This window comes from Cyrtonyx montezumae, unplaced genomic scaffold (assembly GCF_038088225.1).
Source record: "Cyrtonyx montezumae isolate F1298 unplaced genomic scaffold, pur_monq_1.0 scaffold_36, whole genome shotgun sequence".
NCBI classification, from domain to species: Eukaryota; Metazoa; Chordata; class Aves; order Galliformes; family Odontophoridae; genus Cyrtonyx; species Cyrtonyx montezumae.
This window is the reverse complement of record NW_027072041.1, coordinates 3180048-3199717: the sequence shown is the minus strand read 5'-3', so window position 1 is coordinate 3199717 and position 19670 is coordinate 3180048. Positions and strand designations below refer to the sequence as shown.

General features: G+C 39.6%; 1 protein-coding gene across 6 annotated transcripts in view; it reads right to left on the bottom strand.

Moving 5' to 3' along the window:
- The window catches only part of MPDZ (multiple PDZ domain crumbs cell polarity complex component), a 98113-nt gene that overhangs the window by 49748 nt on the left and 28695 nt on the right, over positions 1 to 19670 (bottom strand). For all 6 annotated transcript variants that reach the window (XM_065745491.1, XM_065745494.1, XM_065745496.1 and 3 more), the window contains exons 11-18: positions 18136 to 18331; positions 16930 to 17019; positions 11264 to 11343; positions 10438 to 10584; positions 8847 to 9014; positions 7695 to 7877; positions 3626 to 3835; positions 459 to 617 (exon numbers count right to left, since the gene is read on the bottom strand). In XM_065745491.1, the coding sequence (XP_065601563.1) occupies positions 459 to 617; positions 3626 to 3835; positions 7695 to 7877; positions 8847 to 9014; positions 10438 to 10584; positions 11264 to 11343; positions 16930 to 17019; positions 18136 to 18331 (1233 nt within the window). The remainder of the gene's footprint in view (positions 1 to 458; positions 618 to 3625; positions 3836 to 7694; positions 7878 to 8846; positions 9015 to 10437; positions 10585 to 11263; positions 11344 to 16929; positions 17020 to 18135; positions 18332 to 19670) is intronic.

Here is a 19670-nt window from a genome sequence, read left to right as displayed (position 1 = left end):
CAATTCATTCAAGAACACTGTAAATTGATTAGTAAATATATGATTATTAGACAGTAAAAAAGCAAAGCTTAGGGCAAAAATTTTATCTTTTAGTATCTATAATATTGCAGAAATGTGCAAGTATTTTATATTATTACTCTTCAGTATGTTCTGAAGAAATACCAATTGCGTTTCTGCAGAAGACTGATCACTGCAGATTTGATATTACAAGTATCTCACAGTACTTTCTCTGGTTACACAAAGCACAGCCCAAGTTTTCAGCCTTCCAGCTCCCTCTCTCCCACACAGACAACACCAAAAGACACAACAGCTATCTTGAAAAAAAATGACACTTTAAACTTATAAAAAATGATAGTGCAGATGGAACTACGACGACACAAAGCATTGATGTTTAGTAATATGCTGGCACACAGGAACAATGAGCCCTTCCACACCCATAAGAGATAAAACCTTTTTACCTTAGGAGTTGATGTTGACAACGGGAAGCTGAAGTTGAAATCCTCACTACATAGGCTGTCAGATGTAGCTGATGTTGAAGTCGGGAATATTAAATTCTCTGCAGAAAACTGAGATTCAAAGATGGATTCAATGGGAAGATCAGCTCCGCCGGAGTCCACCTAACAACAGAAGCAATTTAATCAGCCAGGCTATCTGTAACGTTCACACCACGTAAGCCCCAAACACACGCACCTCGGTCACTACCCACTGACTCACAGCCTGCTCTTTTTAGTTCTCTGTATGCTTTTACAATGAAGTTACATTTGCACATCACAGTAGGAAAAAAATTCTGCTTCTTGTAATAACTGGTATGAGTTTATCTTCAGAGGTTACAAGGAATACCTGAGCTGAAGCTGGAGTCTGAACTGGAATGAATTGCAGGGCTGAGAGGCACTGTTCTATTTCAAAGTGTTAGGAAAACTCTACTGTGTTCTGGTGTCGATATCTGGATTTCTTTGGTACCCTTCTTTTTACTGTTGCTTTCTTTTACAAGAATTAGCTCTATAAAAATAACCACCTTCACTTAGTGCCTCATGTCAGGAATGCTTCCCCCATTTAACTTGGTTGTTTATAAAATGGTACATAAATAATCTTCCGTAATCTGCAATGCTTTCTGAAACATTAATAAGAAACAATTATCATACCTGAAACAGTAAGAAAAATATGTATTTACAAAGCATGTGTTTTATATTCCACAAGAAAGTTAACATAGGAGGAATGTGCATCTTATATACGAAGAAGATTTTAAAAGAGCTCCAAACATTGGTGCTCTTTTTCATCTTGGAAACACTTTTTTTTTCTTAAATGCAATATAATTCCTCTCAAGACTCACACATTTTCAAATACTAGAATAAAACTGGGTCATAAACAACTCAATTCATGGTGCTTCATATTCAGTATTTTGATTATAATTTCATTTGTCCCGGAAGAGGTCCAAGAAAACATTGTATGCTAACAAAAATGTTCAGTGAGTTTGAAACTATGGCCGTACTGTAAACTTACATGAAGCAGCTAAGTGCATCAATCTGCAGAGATGCAACCAAACTGTTGCTTTTGTTGTTTTTCAGCTTTTGTGGTTAATCATATCTTTAATTTAAATTGTCAGATAAGCAACAACAATAGGAAAAATCTGCTATGACATCAACAGATTGATTTCTTTTTGGGGTACAAATGTCTTTTCTCTCATACCTAAACACTTAACACGTAAATCAAGCTAGTGATTTACTTTCAGTGCATCTTCTGGAAAATATACATTAGTGATGCTGAAAATAAGTCCCAAATCAAGGCTGTGCAAAAAAAATATGGAATGACTAGACAATTAGATAGACGTAGCTATGAAAAACAATTCCTTCTGAATGAACTCTGCAAACATTCTAATTTGTTGACATTTTTTTCAATTTTCTGTTCTGCATATTTGATAGTCAGCTGACATACATGCCATACACTTCATTATTCTTCCACTGTGTTTTAATTATTTTCATATGAATCCAACATAGAAATTATTGGGTTTTTTTGTTTTTTTGGTTTTTTTTTTTGGGGGGGGGGGGGAGTGGGGAGAGACATGGGATTGTGAGGCCACAGCAGAGGAGGGTTGTAGAGATACATTTCTTTTAACCTTTTTACCCAAGTTCTTCCTATTAATTTCTGAGCTATGTAAAATTATTGGATGCTCAGGCAGGCTGTGTTCTTTGTACAGTACCTTTTGATCTTGCAAGTCTCATAATCACTGACTAATCCTGAAGTCTAAAGAATACTGTTAGGAGAAAGTATTGATAGCTTTGAAATATAGCATTCCTTGTAAGTCTGGCTTACGTGTAAAAATAACGTCCCCCAAAAACGTTCAAGCTAGCTAGGAAAGTAGACGGTAATATACTATGAAACACAGGTGAAAAGAGTTATATAAAAAATAAGTGCATGAACATTAGCCTACACAAGCTAAGATTTTCAAAGGGATGTTCAGATGCACTAAGAATGAAAATCTGGCATCTGCACCCACGAAGATTATGACAGTATTATCATATAAAAAGTAAAAAATAAACAGAGGCTGTGTTTATACTTAGAAATACAGTGGCATAAAAATCAATGCCATTCTACTGATTTGAATTTAACACAGCAGAGATACTAATCAACACCAGTTGAGTATATTATGGATAATTCAGAAAGATACTCACAATTGTAGCACAGTAGGTTTTTAATTTATTGACCTGAGACGTCAGTGTTTACAAAGTTCAGGAAGTACCAGGTCTTCCTGGTAATCATTATCCCCATATAATCTAGAACTAGATGTTTGCTATCCTCAGCAACCCTTCACATTCTCCTTCATTTATAAAATGTGACACCACCAGATCTGAAAGAATATAAAGGGAAATATATATTCCCCTTATACACAAGGGAAAAATGAGGACTCTTAACTGAACAGAAAGTGAAGGCTGAATTATTAAAATACATGTATGCACAGCATCCTTACTGACATGTTGCCTTAGTAAACCTAGGTCTCTAGATATAATCATTTTTTTAACTGAAGAAGAAAACATATAATACAAATCTTACAGTCAGTCATCTCCTAAAACTCATTAGGTATTTTTGTCTCAGAAAGGCTAAAATGCAGTTAATAAACTTCATTCTTCAAATTGATAGAGATGACTTTCCAAAATCAGTACCAGAATTATTTATACCTGTACCAAAATATCCAGTAAGGTCTGAAGTATCTCAAGAGCATTCATCTTTCTTTAAACAAAGTATGTAGCCTGTATACAAAGTCTATACCTGTAGCAGACCAAAACTGGTGAAGTAGAACAGTAGACAAATTCCAGAAAACAACATAAAGTGACTTTATGCCATCAAACATTCAGCAATAAACACAGAATTACCTCTATCAACCAGCAGCCCTAAAAGACTGCGCTAGTCATAAGATGCTTCTCTGTTTACTCAGCTACAAGACCAACAATACTACATCCTACTTCACCACACCAGCCATAAACTATACAGGCCAGTCCTAATAGCAGGAAGAAATAGCAATCTGGACCCAGCAGTATCCCAAAGCACATAAAGCGTATACAGAAATCAGGATCATTATGTACCAACTTAAATGACAAGAAAAGTACCCATAACATGCCCAAATTCTTACAGGGAGAGGTTTGGCAACTCCTATTTTAACAGTTCCTGCTGGAGCTCCTTTCAGTGCTTGTACTGCTTCCTCTAGGCTGCCATTTTCCAAGCTGATATCATTGACAAACATAAGCCGATCTCCAGGAGAAAGTCTGCCATCTTGCTCAGCCACACCACCAGGAACTAACGAGCGAATCAGAATTATAGTTTTCGCTGGGTCAACAGGATCCTAGTTAAGTAAAAAAGGAAGACATTTCATTTTATTTACTCCTTTTTGAATTGACAAGTTAATTCTTATGCATGTACTCTTAATGACCCCCAACACAGCCCTGCTCCAGATGAACCCTCTGCAGGTGCACACACCCCTGTCCATGCTCCTCACACATTTACATCTCCTCATGCTTTCCATCCTTAATCATGAAAGCTACTATTCCTTTCTAGGTGGCGTTTCATCATAAATCTCCATCACAGAGTGCAGCCTGCATTACAATTTAATTAATTTAATTTAATTGATTTAATTAAACCTAAAAATGAAAATAATTCCTACTGCAATGACACTGTGCAGTTTTCACTTACCTGTTTGAGAATACAGCCATACAGTGCAGACTAGGAAAATGTTCACATATGCTCCTCAATGGAACAAAGGGCTTATCTCAAGAACCACCTTGTATTTCATTGCACCAGATCTCACTCAGGTGAGAAAGCACTTTCAGAGAGTAAAGTGCTTGTGCAAACCTAAAACAAAGTGAAGTTCTCTCTGCAAAAAACAAAACCAGAGCAAAAAAAAACAAAAACCCCACAGACTTCATTTAAATGGAGGGAGGGGTGGTCTGGAGGAGGGAAGGAAGCTAAGACCACCCTTGACAATTAATGCATTAAGGAAAATACCACAGGGGTTATGAAAAACTTTCTAAGTGCATGTACAGGTAGTGCTCCTAGACATAGTGTTTGGATTTAAATACTGATACCTTTGTCTATGCTTTGAAGAGCATCTATGAGCTGACACTGAGTGTCACATTTTTTGAAAAAACAAACAAACAAACAAAAATTTCCATTCCATAGGATTCCTACATCCTTCAAGTTTTTCCTGGGGTGAAGAATGACAAACTTTCCATTGTATAAAACATGAGAAATACATTAGTATAAACACAGCTCTGACTAAAGTCAACGTTCATTGAAAGTTTATTAAAAATGTGATGTATAATGCAAAATATAAACATAAATCTTACAGCAAATTCAATTTATTGCTCACAGTCCTAGTTAAAAATAAAATATTTGTCAGTGAAGGTTCTAACCTAATCTCTCCAGTGAGAGCACAGGATAAATAACAGTAATTACATAAAAAACAGGTAAGTAAGTTTCAGATAGCTGTGTAGTCTTGTATGATATCATGCAATTCACACATGCAAAATACATACAGTAACTCAAGGTATTTCCAACAATCTTTATATAGAATAACACTTTAAATTACCACATAGGCAATCACAGTTTGTGCCTGTACTTAAGAAGAGGCTGAAGCAAACATATATTTTAATTTGTGCTGATAAGGACTCCAAATACTCCAACACAGCTATGGAGTGTCACTGCAGAGCGTTAAGAGTAACACACTGAACCATAATCACCATGTACAAAGATACTTGATAATTCCTATATATTTCAAATTAATAAACGCCCCTGCTCGTCACATCTACCTGTGTGCAAATGAGAAATATTAATGGGGCATGGATTATTTCTAAGCAGTGCACCATGGGAATAACTTCCACTTACAAGTGGAAAAGCACAGTGTGCATAATCCCAAGGACAAGATCCAGCAGAGACTTGTTAGACCATGAAGCACTCTGACAAAAGCCTATACTGACCAGAAGGAAAGTTATTTAACTCTTCTGAGAAATTTAAAAATATTCCCTGTAACAACTGTTAACTCCTCCTGTTAGAGGAGAGAAAATTGTTGGAATTTGACCAAGTCCAAACAAAGACAGACACACAGCTGTTCTGATACAGGTTTCACAACAAAAATCACAGCCTGAGATTACTGGAATTTTGAAATCAAACACAAAATTAATGAGGACATCTAGGCACATCCTAGATAGACAGCAGCTAAGCATGGGATTTCAGATTTACAGTCCTGTATTTTAGTAAATCCTGCTTTAAGCATTTAAGACCTTTATTGGATCTTACCCTAAGCAAGGACACCCTCACTGCAGATGCAAAATACATGACAAGATGCCCGAATAAAGGCATGTACACTCATCACAGCAAAGTCATTATAGAGGGTCAGCTTTCTCGAGATGTTAGGATTTTATTTATTTTTTATTTTTCAGGATAAATCATTACCATTAGAACCTGTAAAATCATAGAATCATACAATAGTTTTGTTTGGAAGCGACTTTTAAAGATCATCTAGTTCTATTGCCCAGCAGGGTCTTTTTCCACTAGAACAAGCTGCCCTAAACCCCATCAAACCTGACGTTCTACACTTGCAATGATGAGGTATCCGCAACTTCTTTGAGCAGCTGCAGCATTTGAGGCACAGACTCAGATCCAAATTGTTTATCACAAGTTCCAATATGCCCTATATACATTCACAAGTTTTCTCTTTTAACTTTCCCACTCGCTTTTACACATCAACAAAGCACTCAACAATCACTCCCTGATTGTACATGCAGGTGCTTATCCAATCAGGTCATGAGTTGTACCGAGCCACGTACTCTGCCTCCCGTCAGGGTCATAATCATGCAGCCTGATTTCTTCTGAGGTGACCTTGGTTCTCAGTCTTGCCTTCTCATGGTGCTTATCTTGCTCTACAGCTTCTGCTCTAAACACTTTCTTGCATTCCTTCAGGCAACCTGTTCCAGAGTCCTACCACTTTAAATAAAAATTTCTTCCCTTACAGTCAAACTAATTCCACCATCTTTCACAGTAGAACTGTAGCCTCTTGTTTTTTCAGTGTATGCTCTGGTAAAAAAGTCTCTCTTTTTCTTAAAAATCCCTTTTATATTGGGAAAAGCTACAACAAAGTTTCACCACAGTCTGTAAAGAAGGCCAGGAAGTCTTAGCTGCGTTGGACTTCTATGCATTTCCTACAAATGAGGATTAAATCCTCTTTTTCTTAGGGAGCTGCCTGTCCTGCTCTCCTTTATCCTGAAGGCAGTTCATTTCCCAGCAAGTCCTATCAACTAATTCTTTTGGATAGATGGAAATTTGCTCTACTAAAATTCAAGGTCTTGACTTTACCCTTTATCTGGCCTGCACTGGTAAGCATCAGGTCTAGTAGTGCTTGTCCTCTGACTGGACTATACATCACTTGGCTTAAGAAGTTATCCAGAAGTCTCCTGGACTACTTAACAGCTGTCTGAGTTGCTTTTCCAGCAGATATCAGAGTGACTGAGGTACCAGTGCTTGCAGGCTCTGATCCTGAACAATGCCTCCTGCAGCTGAGTATGCCTCATCAGCAGGTTCCCCTTGATCAGGCAGCTCGTTTCAAACCCCAGCTGTGAGGTTTCCTTGTTTGGATTTGCCCCTAATATTTGTCCATAACTTCTCAACATGCTCATAACTGTTTTTCCAAGTCATCTCCTGTGCAGTCAACCCATTTTTAACATAGAGGGCAAAACTCCCAACCCTCCTTCCTTCCTTGCCTATTCTGAACAGTTTACAACCACTGACAACGGTACTCCTATCATGTGATCCACTACACCAACTTGCAGTGATAATAATTAGATCATAGCTTTCTAACTGCACAGCAGCTTCAAATTTCTCCTGTTTTTCACCCATGCTACATGCATTGGTATGCAAAACTCCAAAACTCCATCATTTTTCAAATTTAAAGCCCTCCCTGTAAGTTTGGCCAGCTTGTTGGCAAAGACTCCCCAGATATAGTCAGATGAATTCCATCATTAATTGTAATACAACAAAAGGAATAAGCAATGCAGCTAGTAAGATGCTTGCCAGTAGTGACATCTATTTAGCTCCACTATACTGGTTTCCATCCACATTTATCATTAAAATACTTATTTACATTATACTATGAGACCCAAGTAATACAAAGTATTCTGTTTCCTACTCAAAGGAAAAGGTATAAAAGCTACCTGGTAGTCTAATATGCTAAATCCAAGTCCCATGCTTCCTTTCTCCAGCTCAGTGTGCTGCACTTCTGCTTCCCACATCGTGAAAGAAGAGTTCTGTGTCTCATCCATACTCTGAGCTGCAGAAATTTCCAAAGCTGTTTCCTCTGTGTTTGAAGAGCCAGTGAATCCAAGATTTATATGAGCCTGTTGAAAAACAGTGAACATTACATGTTTGTGAATTTGCAGAGAGTATTCACAGAGAAAGAAAAAGGTAACATTTCTCAAAACACTGACAGAACTAGCATTCAGCAGAGTGAGAAAACAAGTCTGATTAAGTCTAGCAAAGAATTAATGCCCTTGAAACAAATTATTGACGCTGCAAATATATGAAAAGACTCTCTGGTAGAAGTATTTACAAAATGGAATTTCTGTCAAACAAGGAACTTCAGAAAGTTTTGTCAGTACATAAATACAAAGCTAAAATACAAAGAAAACATCTGTTATTAAATGGTATGCCTATAAATAATAGGCTTTGACTTAAACATAGCACTAAGAGAAAACATTCGGAAAAACAGAAGGGGCATACACACAAACACATGTACATATATACACACGTATATATATATATCTTTCTTTGATTTCATAACAAAGCTTAGCAAAAATCAGCTGAATGGTTTGTGCTGTCCAGAAGTCAAAACTAACTGTGTTTGGGTCTTTTTTTTCATATAAATGCTGCCATTTTGTTGCATTGAAAGCCATTTCTACGTGCTTATCACATCAGATTGCTTGGAGCTTTTAACTTTTGAGTGACAGAAGCTTGCCAGCCATGAACTGCATGTTCATTTCTACTCAGCACAACCCAGAAGTTGTGTTAAGTTAAAGAAACAGCTGAAATATAATCGATTTCTAAAAAAGCCCATCTGCAGAACAAAATTCAACAGAGTAGTTCTGTGTCCCTAATGATTTTTGCACATGGCCTACCAGTATGTACATCTTCTCATTGGCCTAAAAGTACAGCAAATGAATACAATTTGCTTTATCCTATTTATTTGGTTCCAAGACCTAAAATATTAAAGAGGTATTTCTAATCTTATAAAAGACCTCTTCATGTTTTTCTTCAAGGAAACAGTATTTTTCTTGATTTTTTTTTCTTTTTCCTGCTTTTTTAAATACCTTCTCTGCAAGCTGAACCTCAGATAGACTTAGACTCTCCAGGACTTCTGTGTGACTGACAGGGGCAGCCACTGGACGGCAGCACACCATTGTGACCTTAATTGGCAGTTCTTTCAAGATATTGACCACATCCTTGTGGTTTTCTCCAAGCAAAGAGATCTCATTCACCTCAAGAAATGAAGAACACACAGTGTTTAGTAAAAATACAATGAACAAACATGAAAAAAAAAAAACCCCAGAAAGAAAAACCATAAACGAATTATCTGATTATTTTAAAATTATTTATATATAGGTTTACAAAATCTCAAACAGATTTTCAACCTGCATTGTCTACTGAATTTGGTGCTCAGAACAAGCACCAAGACATGTTTTGAGCTGGAAAGGCTCATAAATTCTGGGAAACCATCTTACAAACATCACATACTCTGTCACTTCATAGAACCCCTGACTAAAACGTGGAACATAAATATGAAAAAAAAACCAATTCTAGCTGACTTGCAGGGAAACAGGTATATTAAGCATGAAAACAGGCATATTAAGTGTCATCGGAGAAAATGGCCAGAGTCATGACATACACCAATATGGTTAAACCATGCTCCAATTTATTACCGGACAGCCTTATTCTGATCGTGTTTAAGACAGGGGCGTACAGAGAATAGCACACAATCATTGGCTGAGAGCCTCAGAGAAAGACAACTTTAAGCAGTTCCCAACAATTAACAGCAGTGAGAAACCATCCTGAGGGAGCTAACTCTTGATATCATCCTAATCCTAAAAACCCAAACAGGAATGTGTCAGCGGCGGATGTGAAAGGCAGTGCTGGCAGGCATCCCCTGTACAAAGTGCACTTTACCTCTCTCACTCGCCACAGACCATCTCCTGCTTTTACTTTTCTCAAGGTTCACACAGTGTACTTTCCCTTGAGCACCGTATCAGCATGGCCAGCGCATAACACAGAGCCCAAAGGGAAGAACACCTGCTAGTTAAACAGAATAGACTACCAAGAACAGCTAATCCTAAAAATACCTGAAGTTACAATTATCAGCAGTCTGTGAGGCCTTCTTTGCTGAAGGCAGGCTGAACAACATAATCACAGAAGTTTCCCATAGACATCATGGCAGCTTGAACTGCTCAGCTGAAGCAGCTCATGTCTGCCTTGTTGTTGCAGGAATTCTCCAACAATTAAGCATGAAAACATATGGATTATGTTGATTTCTCCCAGTTATGCTAACCAAATTCATATCTTCATTCTAAGAAAATAATTTAGGAAGTAAACAAGCAAGTGCTTACTCTCTTCATACTAACTTCACTCTTCACTCTACTAAACCTAAATGCTTTTTCTAGATATTCTTCTTTCATGGCTTTCAATTTTATCTGAAAAATCAGCTATGAGCTGAGATATGCAACTAAGCGCATGCAATCACATAAAAACACATAAGTACATATGAAGTGACTGCTCAAAAAATTCCAGTTATAGTGGTATGAAGTTTAGATATGCCACATTCCCAAAATTGTAAACAGTGAAAAGCAAATTACTTCTCAAAAAACCAACTAAAAGCAGAACAAGGAAAAGTATAATTTTTTTTCTTACTTCCAGAAGCTCATCGCCACTGAACAGTTTGCCACTTCGTCCAACTGGCCCTTCCGGTAAGATCGATCTGATGAAATGATGTCCCACTGTAGCTTCAAGGCTTATTCCTAGCCCACTGCTCTCACTGAATTTGCTAACTACAGCAACCTAAGAGATCAAAACAAGAAAAGGTTACTCAGGACAAATTTGCAGCCATATGTGTAACCTTCAGATGCAATTTACATACAGGGAAACCATTACTTCAGAAAAAAAACCCTAGAAATATTGCCATTTTTAATGCAGACTCTTAAGACTACAAAAAACATTTATACTTCTTAGTTTAGGTTTTTTAGCAACACTGTTAAAATATAGCAGCAACAGATTAAAAGAAAGAATCTAACTTAAACTTTTGAATACAATGAAAAGCCCTTGTGGTGAGCAATTGCTTAGGCATCACTTCTCACATACATATATATAATTGTTTAAATTACTATCTTTTTCCTTTTCTCTAGCTTAGTAAATTGTTTTTTTTTCCCCTCAATCCACAAGTTCTACTTGGCTTTTTCATTTCTCTCCCACATCCCACTGGGAAGAGGGTAGAGGTGTGTAAGTAAACAACTGTGTGGTGCTCAGTCACCTGCTGGGTTAAATTACAACATTATTTTACCAGCAACACTACAGAAAAAATATATGCAAAATTTATCCCCAAAACAAAAACATCTCTACAGACTAAGGGACTCGTGTATAACTTTCTACAAAGTAACAAACAAATTATACACATATTTGCATGCAAACATATTAGGAGGACAGATTCAAGGCCAGTTAATAAAAACTACAGCTTACTCACCACTATTTCGTAATTTGACCCCATTATCCTCTGCCATTTTGCCTTCACAGCTGCTTCTTCCACAGCAGTTAGCTGGAAATCTAGAAGTGATGTCTCAGATTACTATGACAAAAACTAAAATGTTCTGTATATTTCTATCACTAGTAAGTAAATACACTGTGCAAGACTGCACAATCAATCCACAATGCCTGCACTCTCCCAAATACGACTGAAACCTGACATGTACTGTCTCACTGAGTTTGGGCTTGCCGGAGGAAAAACTTGCAGGACAGTTGCAAATTATTTGCACCTTGCCCAATTTGCAACATCCCTTCCCCTATCTGTATTTTGAGAGACTTGGAAGTTCAACCATAACATTTGTCCTAAGTGGCTGGGAAGAAAGGAAACATTTAAATTAACCTCAGTGTTCTGAAGGACTATCAGGCACAAAGCAAATGAAAGTTACATACATGCCTCAAGCACCTGTTAAGTCAGTATTTAGGTGGGCTGACCAGACTGATTCAGTGGAATGGCTGAAATATTTACAGATCTGACAGTAAATCCTGCTCCTTTTGGACAGACTCTACATAGGTTCATAAGGTTGGAAAGGACCTACAAGATCATCTAGTCCAACCATCCTCCTATCACCATCCCTACCCACTGAACTACTAAATCAAATCCCTTAGCACCTCATCTAAACGCTTCTTGAACAGCACTAGGGATGGTGCCTCAACCACCTCCCTAGGCAGGCCATTCCAGTGCCTGACCACTCTTTCAGAAAAAAAATGTTTCCTCAAATCTAATCTAAATCTTCCTCAGCACAACTTGTGGCCATTTCCTCTCGTCCTGTCATTATTTATCAGGGAGAAGAGGCCCACCCCCTCCTCACCACAACCTCCCTTCAGGAAGTGGTAGAGTGCAATAAGGTCTCCTCTGAGCCTCCTCTTCTCCAGACTAAACAATCCCAGCTCCCTCAGCCGCTCCTCATAAGACTTGTGCTCCAGACACCTCACCAGTTTTGTTGCCCTTCTCTGAACACGCTCCAGGGCCTCAATGTCCTTCTTGTACTGAGGGGCCCAAAACTGAACACAGTACTCGAGGTGCGGCCGTACCAGAGCTGAGTACAGGGGGATGATCACCTCCCTGCTCCTGCTGGCTACACTATTTCTAATACAGGCCAGGATGCTGTTGGCCTTCTTGGCCACCTGGGCACACTGCCGGCTCATGTTAAACCGAGCATCAACCAACACCCCCAGGTCCTTTTCCTCTCTACATTCTTCAAGCCATTCTGCCCCAAGCCTATAGCATTGCATGGGGTTATTATGGCCAAAGTGCAGGACCCGGCACTTGGTCTTATTGAACCTCATCCCATTGAGCTCAGCCCAGCTGTTCAGCCTATCCAGATCCCTCTGAAGGGACTCCCTACCCTCAGGCAGTTTGACACATCCTCCCAACTTGGTGTCATCTGCAAACTTACTGAGGGTACGCTCAATTCCCTCATCTAGGTCATCAATAAAGATATTAAAACTGACCCTTGGGGGACACCACTCGTAACAGGACGCCAGCTGGACTTAACTCCATTAACCACTACCCTCTGGGCACGGCCCTCCAGCCAGTTCTCCACCCAGAGAAAAGTGAACCTGTCCACAACACAGGCTGCCAGTTTCCTCAGGAGAATACTGTGGGAGACCGTGTCAAAGGCCTTGCTGAAGTCCAGGTAGACTACATCAACAGCCTTTCCCTCATCTACCTGTCTGGTCACCCAGTCATAGAAGGAGATGAGGTTGGACAAGCACGACCTGCCCCTGGTGAACCCGTGCTGGCTGGGTCTGATCCCTTTATTGCCATGCACATGTCATGTGATCTCCCTCAAGATCATCTGCTCCATAACTTTCCCTGATACCAAGGTCAGGCTGACAGGCCTGTAGTTCCCCGGGTCTTCCTTACGGCCTTTCTTGTAGATGGGAGTCACATCGGCAAGCCTCCAATCTTGTGGGACCTCTCCAGACAACCAGGAATGCTGATAGATGGCAGAAAGTGGCTCGGCAATCACCTCTGCTAGCTCCCTCATCCTTGGGTGGATCCCATCTGGCCCCATGGACTTGTGGCAGTTCAGATGGAGGAGTAGATCTCTGACCATCTCTGCTTGGATCACAGGGGGTGCATTATGCGCTCCGTCCCGGACTTCCAGGTCAGGGCAAAAAGTACCGTGTGGACAACTGCTCTGTCTATTAAAGACAGATGTGAAGAAGGCATTGAGAACCTCAGCCTTTTCCTTATCATCTGTGGTTACATTCCCTGCCTCGTCGAGTAAAGGAGAGAAATTTTCCTTAGTTTTTCTCTTGCTGTTAATATATTTGTAGAAGGATTTTCTTTTCTCCTTTACAGCAGTAACCAGTCTAAGTTCAAGCTGGGCTTTAGCATTTCTAACTTTCTGCCTGCAAATCTTGGCCAGTTCTCTGTAGTCACCCAAGTAGCCTGTCCCATCTTCCAGAGGACACAGACTCTCTTTTTCTCTCGGAGTTTCAACAAAAGTTCCCGGTTCATCCACACTGGTCTTTTTCTCCTCCGGCTCGACTTACGGGACTCCGGGACAGCCTGCTCCTGTGCCTTTAAGATTTCCATCTTGAGGAGCATCCAGGCTTCCTGGACCCCTTTACCCCTCAGGAACAAGTCCCAAGGGACCCTTGCAACAAGCACCCTGAACAGGTCAAAGTCTGCCCTCCGGAAGTCCAAGGTAGCAGTTTTGCTAGTCACCCTCTTGATGTCACCCAGAATAGCAAACTCCACCATTTCATGGCCACTCTGGCCAAGACAATCTCCAACCTTCACATCTCCTACTAGTCCTTCCCTGTTAGTGAAAAGTAGGTCTAGCAAGGCATCTCCCCTGGTAGGCTCTTGCACCAGCTGTGTCAGGAAGCAATCATCCACACATTCTAGAAATCTCAAGGACTGCTTCCTCTGTGCAGTATTATATTTCCAGCATATGTCAGGGAAGTTGAAGTCCCCCATGAGAACGAGTGCTGGCCATCGTGCAACATCTACGAGTTGTTTATAGAACACCTCATCTATTTCTTCATCCTGACTAGGTGGTCTATAACAGACCCCCACCACGATGTCACTCCTAAAGACTATCCATCTGATCCTTATCCATAGGGACTCTATCATTTCCAACCTCAAGCTCTTCAACATCAAAACACTCTTTGATATAGAGAGCTATGCCACCACTCTTTCTTCCCTGTCTATCCCTTCTGAAGAGCTTGTAGCCATCAATCCCAGTATTCCAGTCATGGGAGAGGTCCCACCATGTTTCTGTAATAGCCACAAGGTCATAGTTAGCCTGCCTCACAATGGCTTCCAGCTCTTCTTGTTTATTGCCCACGCTGTGTGCATTGGTATAGATGCACTTCAGCTGAGATATCTGCCTCACCCCTTTCTCCAGCACAGCCTCCTTAGGCTCTTTACTGGCGAGCCCTGTTTTATCCCCTTCCCCCGTCACAGCTAGTTTAAAGCTCTCTCAATGAGTCCAGCTAGCTCCTGTGCTAGGATTCGTTTCCCCCTTTGAGATAGGTGCATTCCCATCAACAGATAACAGGCCAGGAGCTGAGTAAACTACCCTGTGGTCAAAAAACCCAAAGTGTCTGTCTCTATACCAACCTCTCAGCCAATTATTCATCACCTGTGTTTTCCCAGCCCATTCTGTGTCCTTCACCACCCCAGGTATGGAAGCAAACACCACTTGTGCTCCCACCCCTTGAACTAATCGCCCTAATCCCCTGAAATCACTTTTCATAGTTCGCAGACTTCTCTGAGATATTTCATTGCAGTCTGCCTGAACTACGAGTGATGGGGTAGTAGTCGGTGGGGCGTATCAAATCTGTGAGTCTTCTAGCAATGTCCCTGATCCGGGCCCCAGGGAGACAGCACACTTCCCTGCGGTTTGGGTCTGGTCTGCAAATGGGGCCCTCAGTTCCCTTTAGAAGGGAGCCACCCACTACGATCACCTTCCTTTCTTTCTTAGTAGTAGCAGTCTCAATGCACGGAGTTGACTGCCCTGCATTGGTGACCTCCTGCAGGAATCTTCCTGCACTTCACCCCTTATCACCTCTTCAACATCCAATGCTGCAAATCTATTGCTTAGGGGGATCTGGGGACACAGGAGGCAGAGGGGGAGATTGCCCATGGTACCAGGCAGGGTACTGAGCAGGGACTCTCTGCCAGCCCTCCCTATCCCTCAGATATCCCCCTTCTGCCCTACAGGGACAGGTCAGGGAGTCCACCACCAACTGCGGGGGATCTCCCCGGTGCCTTTTGCTCTGGCGTTCTAGGGAGCTACTCCACCAGTCAATCTCCCGCTCACAGTCCCTGACAGCAAAAGATCTTTTAAACCTTTAGGCCACAGAGGGCCATGAAAGAACAATAGATAACGAGCAACAATGAAATCACTACTGGAATTCAGTGAAGAGTGAAGAATCTGGATGCTGTGAAAAAGACAGTGACATCCTAGACAGAACAATGGAGCAGCTCTTAGAATGATAAGAGTTTTTCTCCAAGCTGAAAAAACAGGGAGACTATTTTCTCCTGCTTATTTTTTCCTCATTCAAATGGTATTTCCTGCCCTAGAATCTAAAAAGTAACATACGAACAAGAGCCAGTATTCAGATTAAATAGTACAGCAGAATTAATGGAACTCTATATATTCACGGTCCTCAGCCCCATGCTGTGCATATGGTCAAGCAACCAAACTCTCCGTCTCAATGCTCACTAAAATCTTCATTAAAATATTAAGGTCTGAAGTCATGGTGACTTTCCATAAGAATTTAAAGTGATTAACAGCCTCAGACAATGGCATAAATCTAAACAGAGCCCAGAAATATTATTTAAAAAAAAAAAAAGCTAGCTGTGCAACACTCAAATATGACAGTACTTCCTCCAGAGACCCTGAAGTAACAAAAGAAAAGGTCTTAAAACAAATTCTTCAGTTATCTAGAAAAATGGAAAACAGAAGTTAAAAGAAGATACACTGAAAAGATACCCTTAAAAAAAAATCAAATGGGTGGATGGATATCAGCTTCTCATGAAGCTCTGGATAAAAGAAAATGTTACAAAGCATATCACAGCTGTCTCAATCTGGAAACCATATGCCCACAACTGAAATGCCTCAACTATGAAAATAAAATATCAACTACAAAATAAGAACTTCCGTAAAAGGCATGGGAAAAAAAATATCAGTATATCAGAACTGACTGAATTCAAATGCTATCACTGAACACAGATTTAAATGAATACAAGCTTGGGACTTCGTGAGATGGAAACTTATCACAAGAGGTTCAAGTCTCCAGAAGGCATGTTAGGGAATAAGGAAGTGAAAAAGACGAATGAAAAAGTTCAAGCAGAAATGTATAAATGGACTAAAATGTAAGATAAGTATGAAGCAAAAAGCATAATGTTTCATGTGACATCTTTTTATAAATGTAATTGTTTTCAGACATAAATAGTAGTAGTTGTCAAAGTACTTATGGCACTCAACAGTACAGAGGCAGTACACATCTTCATGTATGATTAATTTCTAGATGTACATTCTCATTTTCATAGAACACATGACAGAAATGCACACAAAACTCTGAGCCTAAACGTAAGCACAGCCAAGTGCATTTTCTCAGAATAAAATATCAAACACTGGAAACCTGATTCCTGTTGTTTAATGTCTTCTCTGATGTTTACCACGCTGTCACTGCATGGAAGCGATGGAGATCCCTGTTCTGTTTCACAGTTATCTGGAAAAAGAAGAATAAGAATTTTGATCTATTTTATGTATTCATCAACTTTGTGGACATGTTCCAGGGCACTGACTCCTCTTCCAGTGAACCAGAGAATCCATGTTTGGCAAACAGAATATGGCATAAAAGGCCCAGAAGAAACACTGTATTTTACTGGTATTTTATATTTTTTTCATGTTTTGCCTTCTCCCTGTGTCCCTTTCTGCAACACTCATATCAACTTATGTTGTTTTTGTGTTTGTTTTTCTTCTTTCTCTCATGACGCACAGTAAACTAACATTGAAAAATGAAAATGGTATAGACTTGAGGAATGTAGTACTTTACAGCTGACAAAGTTCTCACTTGTAGAAAATCTCTCCTGCTGCAGAATTATGTTAGGTATGTTGCTGTCTGTCAGCTGCGTAGAAGACCTCTAGACTGGAGAAACAGCACTTTCTAAGCATTTCCTCTGTAATTTGTACCAAAGGTAGAATGAGAGGATGCCATTCAGAGAATACATTACAACTCCTTTCAAAACCTTATGCAAGCTGGATAATATACTTCAGATTATAAGATGTAGCATATGTCTACTGATATCAGCCCACAGTGGAAGTAGCTGAAAATAATCTGTTTATCATCCAGCCTCACATACATATTCTATTCATACACATGGACTACAAGATCTGGCACCTGTACTTCAAGGTACACACACTGTACATTTAAGCCTCTTCTGTCATACCTCAAGACTGTGACACAGACATGTAAGAGTAAAAGGAAACAAGACTCATTTTTCCCAGTGTGAAGAATATCTCTGCTTGCTTTCTAACACTGCTATCACTCTTTGGCACAAATAAAGCACTACCTACCTACTTACTATTCAAAGATCTATAGGATCTAAGCCTTGAAGGACTTCAGCTGGTAGTGCAGTGCAGAGCTTTCAATATTTACTTTGAAAATGTAGCAAATAATACCACTGTTTCTAAAAGATTAATGAATCTGCAATAGATCAAACTTTCCACTCGTACAGCACCAGGAACAGCTACTCAGAATGAATCTAGACAACTTTATTTCCAGTTTGTAATTGAGAAGAAAAATACTTCAAGCCAAATTTAAAGCAAAGCCAGTTTTAATTACCTTTGGCTGTGCCACTGTCCATTGTTTGTAACATTAAGTCCCTTTCAACAGCAGCACTGAAATCCTCCTGGGGCTGAATATGATTTTCCTGCTTAAGCCCCCTTCTGATCAAAGTGAGCCGAACTGTTTGTCCGGTGTGTCGTAAAACGTCAACTGCTTGCTGGTTAGTAAAACCCTGAAGATTTGTTCCATCCACCTGCAGGATTAAGTAGCTTATTAGCAGAAAGATATACAATGTCCAGAGTAAAGCAATACTCTGAGTGCTCAGCATCTGTCAGAATACAAAGCAAGTAGAAGAACAAGAACAAAGACCTGGAAGACATATGAATGTTCAATATGCTAATCACTTTTACTGAAACACTCATTAGCTAGCTACCAACCAGTACCACAGCAAAGTGGGGAGAAACACTTCGGATGCCTGTCAAAATGAACCATGCAGACATGCTCTGCGAGCTGGAAGAAGATATTGGAAGCACTATTCATGGTTCCCCTACAGACTCCCTAACTGCCACAACATCCCCATCTTCTATTAGGAACTACTTGGAAAAAAACCACAACTATTATACATTGTATTTTTTATAATACAATATAATAAATGTATTATTTATTTAGTTTATTTACTAAATAATTAATACATATACCAAATAAATACAGCCATGGTCAGGACAATTAGCTAGAGAGGGGCGAGGAAAAAAACATGCATTCACTGTAACAGGAAAAACTACAGAGCACAGGAGTTTTAGGCTCAGATAATCTCAGACATGGGGAAGTCCATTACTGAACACAATGAAATTCAACTTCCCTATCAAGCACTGTACCAGCTGCCCAGTTGTTATTTATAGTTAAGTATTCTAATAAATACAGTTTGGGATATTTTGAAAACATCCCATTACCTCATTAACTCAGCTTTGTTTTCTGAATACTTTGGAGTTGCTCAATTTCATCCCGCTGGCCCTAGTATACTGAACTTATTGTTCTTCTTTCTGTAAGCTCCATATTATCCTATTTTTTCCCCATCTCACTCTTTCAAATGTGTAATTTCTGAAATACCTCCAAGCTGCATTACAGTCCCTTACCCCAGTATCTGTTTGGGCAGTATGTGGAATACATACTCCAATATTGTAATTCCTTCCGAAAAAAGAATAGCTGTCCTTTCAACTTTAATCATTTTCTTGTCCTTCTCTGAACTACTTCCAACTCTGGTATCCTTTTAAACGTAAGGTAATTAAAAGTAAGCCAGAACTATTTAATGTCCCCACTACATCTTAAGTAAACCTCATTGCTTAATTTCTTCTGCTACTGCAGACATAAAAGGAGAGAATAGTGTTGATATGTTTCAGCCATATGAACTTTACATTTAAATAATTATAAATATCATATATACTTCCACTGGCACATTCCTACTTGGAGAGAGACTGTAATTGGTTGTTACTGCTGCCTTCACTATCTGCAAGTCCAGATGCAAGATAGGAAAATATTTTTTCTGAAAGTCTAAATTCTTGGTAACATTTCAATACCATATGTTAAAAATCACT